At 31.7% G+C, this 4,719-nt stretch overlaps 1 protein-coding gene and 1 long non-coding RNA gene across 3 annotated transcripts in view; both read right to left on the bottom strand.

The window, feature by feature from the left end:
* Nucleotides 1-765, bottom strand: part of LOC106458026 (organic cation transporter protein-like) — a 12,984-nt gene extending 12,219 nt beyond the window's left edge. The window contains exon 1 of the mRNA XM_022384146.1: nucleotides 355-765. Within this exon, the coding sequence (XP_022239854.1) occupies nucleotides 355-508 (154 nt within the window). The 5' untranslated portion in view covers nucleotides 509-765. The remainder of the gene's footprint in view (nucleotides 1-354) is intronic.
* A 1,680-nt stretch (nucleotides 766-2,445) lies between these two features.
* Nucleotides 2,446-4,719, bottom strand: part of LOC111085466 — a 10,281-nt gene continuing 8,007 nt past the window's right edge. For both annotated transcript variants that reach the window (XR_002610297.1, XR_002610296.1), the window contains exons 2-3: nucleotides 3,591-3,887; nucleotides 2,446-2,487 (exon numbers count right to left, since the gene is read on the bottom strand). This is a non-coding gene — a long non-coding RNA (uncharacterized LOC111085466). The remainder of the gene's footprint in view (nucleotides 2,488-3,590; nucleotides 3,888-4,719) is intronic.

The following is a 4,719-nucleotide window of genomic DNA, read 5'->3' as shown; positions in this document are numbered from 1 at the left end:
ATTCGTGCCTATAACTTCTGTAACTGTAGACAAAAGACAACTTTTTAAATTAAAATCTGAACATTTTCTGATGATGTAATGATTATAGTAATTATCTTTTATTACTTTTGCGACAATAATTATATTAGGAATATTCACTTGCGATGATTAAGTAATCTTAATTTTTAGTAAAATTTTGTTTGGTTAACTAATTTAAATGGATATAAAATATTCACATATATATATAATTTAATACATTTACAAAAATTACAAATAGTAGTAAGGGAATATAAGTGTTTTCACAGTTTATTTATCAAAATTGTAACATTTAGGACTAAAGTGTATCTTGAATAATTAATTTTGGTTGTAACTTACCTAAACAAAATGATACACTCACTGCAGTGGCGGCACCCATCGCAATAAGAAACCGAAAAGCTACAAAAACTGTAAAAGACGGTGAAAAAGCTGCACCAATCCCACTGACTCCAGTCAAAAATAATGCACCCATCAACACGGGTCTCCTACCCATCCTGGGAAGTAAGGATAACGTATAACGCACACACAGTTTATTTTTTATCTAACGTTAAGAGTGGTTCAAGTTGCAATTTTTAATTCATACAAGCATATATACTGAGATCATCTAAATATTCGCGATAATAGATAATAATGACTAACATTGCACCAATGTTTCTACTCGATCCCTTAGTGAGCACCTTTTATATATTTGCGTGGAAAGCCACGATATCATCAATATATTAACGATCATTTATTTCACATTATCCTGAAATAGTGTACTAAAATTTGGTAGCTAAAATAAAACCCGTAAAAAACTTGAAAAATATTTGACCTGGAAATCCACTGAAATGGTAATTCTGTGGTATAATTTTGTAAGGTCAGTCATTTGGAATGAAATTAAATATGAATTTTAAAATAAAATGGCATCCGAAAAGAAAACGTATTCAAATAAATATGCAAGAGCTTAACTAAACGTACTCCTTTTAGCTATATTTTTTGCTTAGTAGCTATTTTGATCTAGTATTTCAAATAAAGATCGACAAAATTAACTATTAATGATTAAACAGAAAACTTTCTGTTTTCTTTTTCATTACCTTCTAGAATTGTATAGTATACTTTACATAAAAAAGTAGTTATAGCCTGACTCACAAAGATGAGACATAGTGGAAAACCAATAGTGTTTCTTTTCAAATAATATTTCTATTTTACCTCTAAAATTTAAACATAATTGTTTTGTTGCTAAGAGAAGCAACAAAGTTTATAAAGTGCTTTATCTTCCTTATAATTAAAGTATTGTTTTTCGGATTCTTAACGAATTTATCACTGAAGTTCACGTGATTCCTTGGTTGTAAGCGCAAAGCTGCACAATGAGCTACCTGCGTGGTGTCAGTCACAGGGGTCGAACCATGAACTTGTTTGCGTCATAAGACCTCAAATTTACCGCTGAACCATACGTTATAAAAGGTCACGTAATGAGCGTTGAATTTATGGATAGATTCATTGGATTTAACACTGTTTTTGTTGTTGTTGTTTTTTCTAGAGGAGATGGAGGATTAACCTGGGTTACAGTTATTTAGCTTTTTGTGCCATTAATAGTTTTTGGAATACGAGTTTTATTGATTACTCGTCTGTCAGTCCGTCTACATGGCTGGCATGATGGCTGGTCTTCTGGTTTTAGGACACTTGGCTGACAGGTATGTTAGGACACGTGTTCACGTTTGGTATTAGGATACAGATCGATGTCATTTTTGGATTGCATTTAATTTGAATAAAATTAGAATTTCTTAATTGATATATTTTCCTTCTCTAACTGCACGTGAAGATAATCTGACGAACAAAGTGTTTTAGAACAACTCTCGATATGTTTTAAATTAACAATATACCATTTTTATGTGTAGCATGTACATACACACATAAATATTATCATTAAATTATCATCAAAGCAAGCTACCTACATATATCAGAACTAAAATTAATATAACTAATTAATATACCGTTCTAACTAAGTGTATGCAGTGATAAAACAAAAACATATAATGATTAGAATGCAATGACTCATCAGTTGGGTTTCACTTACAGAGTCTACATAGTAGGCGTTAACGTTGAAGTACGTTCTATAAAAAGCAATGTTTGTAAAGAAAATGTAATACACAAATACTAGAAGCTCAACCCAAACACACAAAAGTAATTCGGATTCCATTAAATCGTCCTTGGTTCTCTTGACCAATAAAACATAAGATGCAATGATGTGGAAAATCTCTCTGAAGGTAACATCTTCCAAGCAATAATATATGATATATAAAAGGCCTCCCCCGCGTAATGTAAATCTTCTTGCTTCCCAACTTATTAGAAAATGTTAAACTGGGAGCTCTCTTTTCCTAAATTGTTATAGCCTTTAAACGATATTTATTTTCTGTGGGTCAGAGTGAGCAAGTATAAAACACAATGTAAAGAGAACGATATCAGCCATTCTCTCCAACACACCAAATCCCACTAAAAATATAAAAAAGCATAACGTAAAGCATGTTTACCAAAATTGCAACTGTGATCGAAAAAAAAGATCTGCTTCCTTCCAGAATAAATCCTGATATAGAGTTTTAATTGTTGATAGAACTATATTAACCATACATGACGCTAAATAATATTATTTGCTCTGTTAAATTTTTAAGTGACACTTGTCATACCTTATTAATATGAGTACTGTCACAAAGACCTTTTTATTGCTCTTATTATTTTATTGGTGAATATAAAACTATTTTTTAATAAAAGAATGAAAAGGAATTTTTTTTCTTGCTTAACCATGCATTTACTAATTTACGTTTTACTTAAATCAAAGTTTGACAGGAATGCGACACTAAGAATATGGGGGGGGGACTTTTTGTTGTTGTTTCAAAGTTAGGAGAAGAACATTTCAGTAGTATGATAATTATTGATCATGTTTTTAGTCTTTCTTTTCTGAAAAATCAATATTATTATACCGTAAATAAACTATAATAATTAAGTAAATGGTATTTTATTATCTAATTCGATTAATTTCACTTAACATTTGTATTTATAGCAGAGTTATTATGGCTACTTGCCACCGTCCCTAATTTTGTGTTACTGACCAGAAGGAAGGTAAGCAATCGTTAGAACCCTACTATCCAGCATTCATACTGTCATTCTTATACCGCAACTACAGCCTATAGTTCGGGGGAAATTTTGTGGAATCGTACGTATGCAATCACGGCTGGCCAGCTTTGAAATTCCCTACCATAAGGCTAATCTGCGTCCCAAATTTGACTAAGTATGAATACACTGCCGTCAATCATGTTCGACAGCTTACATATACCAATTTTTTATTCTTCTGTTGGTTAAAATGTCGTTTACAAAGTTAACAGCCACTTTAACTTGGATTATTGAACACTTGATTTATTCAAAGCATTGAATTCCGGAATACTAGAAAGTTTGGTAAATGATTCTCATTCTCAAAGTTATAACTTTAATACAAGAGGAAGAATAGCATTTAAATGTCTTTTCTATGATGTGTTTCTTGAAAGCTTTAAAATAAGTCTTTTCTATCATCATTCGTAATAGCGCAACCAATTATTTCTCACCTCTGAGACTATGGAATGGTAGTATTGGGTGTCATAATTCCATTGTTCACATAAGGCGGTCTTATTTCCGTTTCGCATGCTGTGACAGGTGTCTAGTTGTGTTCCCTCTTCTTCTGTTTGGTTAAAAGTATAGTTGAAAAAGCTGTTAGGGAATACACACCAAAAATCCATCGGAAGAGCAAGGAATGGGATAGCCATAGTGTGCATTGCAATAGGGATCCAGGAAAAACTTGTAATGATACATATTGAAAGGTGCCAGGGCCCAAAACTGCCCATTAGTTTCGACAAGTCTTCCATCTGTGAACAAATTAATATATATTCATTAAATAATGAATTTAATAATTTATTAGCATATTATTTTGTTTAATTGTAGTTTATCAACGGCATAATTTTACAAAAAAATATTCATTAAAAACAAAAACCGTATTGTTCAGCAACAAAATAACACTAATTGACTTATTTTTTTAAAATCAACTTTGGTTATAACTTAATGAAAAATAACGCATATGTCATGGTTTATTTGTTTGTTTTAGCACAAAACTTTAAAATAGACTATCTGTGTTCTGTCCACCACAAAAAACCGAGCTCCAATTTATGGTACAATAATTTTTTTTAAATTTAATTTACATTATTATTTATAGTCCGGTTCAGGATTGTGAAATAAGTCGAACAGAAGTTGATATATTTGTGGATATGATTGCTACTAAAATTAGCCCTCCGATGGCTCAGCAGTAAATCTATATACCCTCAGTTAGCAGAGTATAAATAGCCCATTGAGTAGCTTGGTTCTTTAAAAAAACAACGCCAGAATTACCAAAGTTTATGTAGACTTGTAAGTAGAGCTGCTACCTGTTATGTATTTGCGTAACCATTCATTATGCAGTAATAAAATGTAGCGCCCATTTATTTTAGAGCTGTAAGCCCAATCAATGAATAAGAAGTTATAAAAATATCACACAAAAATAATAATTCAGTACTGAGCTAAGAAAGAAAAATATCGCGGTTTTGGAATGGAGGTGATTTAATGTAACATATAGTTGGAAGGGGTGCAGTTCGGAAGAACCAAGGTTCGAGCTGCGATATAACGCTGAAAACACTCAACAGTTGGGGAGGGGGGTATTATAACTAT

This window comes from Limulus polyphemus, unplaced genomic scaffold (genome assembly GCF_000517525.1).
Source record: "Limulus polyphemus unplaced genomic scaffold, Limulus_polyphemus-2.1.2 Scaffold405, whole genome shotgun sequence".
Taxonomy (NCBI): domain Eukaryota; kingdom Metazoa; phylum Arthropoda; class Merostomata; order Xiphosura; family Limulidae; genus Limulus; species Limulus polyphemus.
The sequence above is the reverse complement of the archived record's forward strand: the minus strand, read 5'-3'. Positions and strand labels throughout refer to the sequence as shown.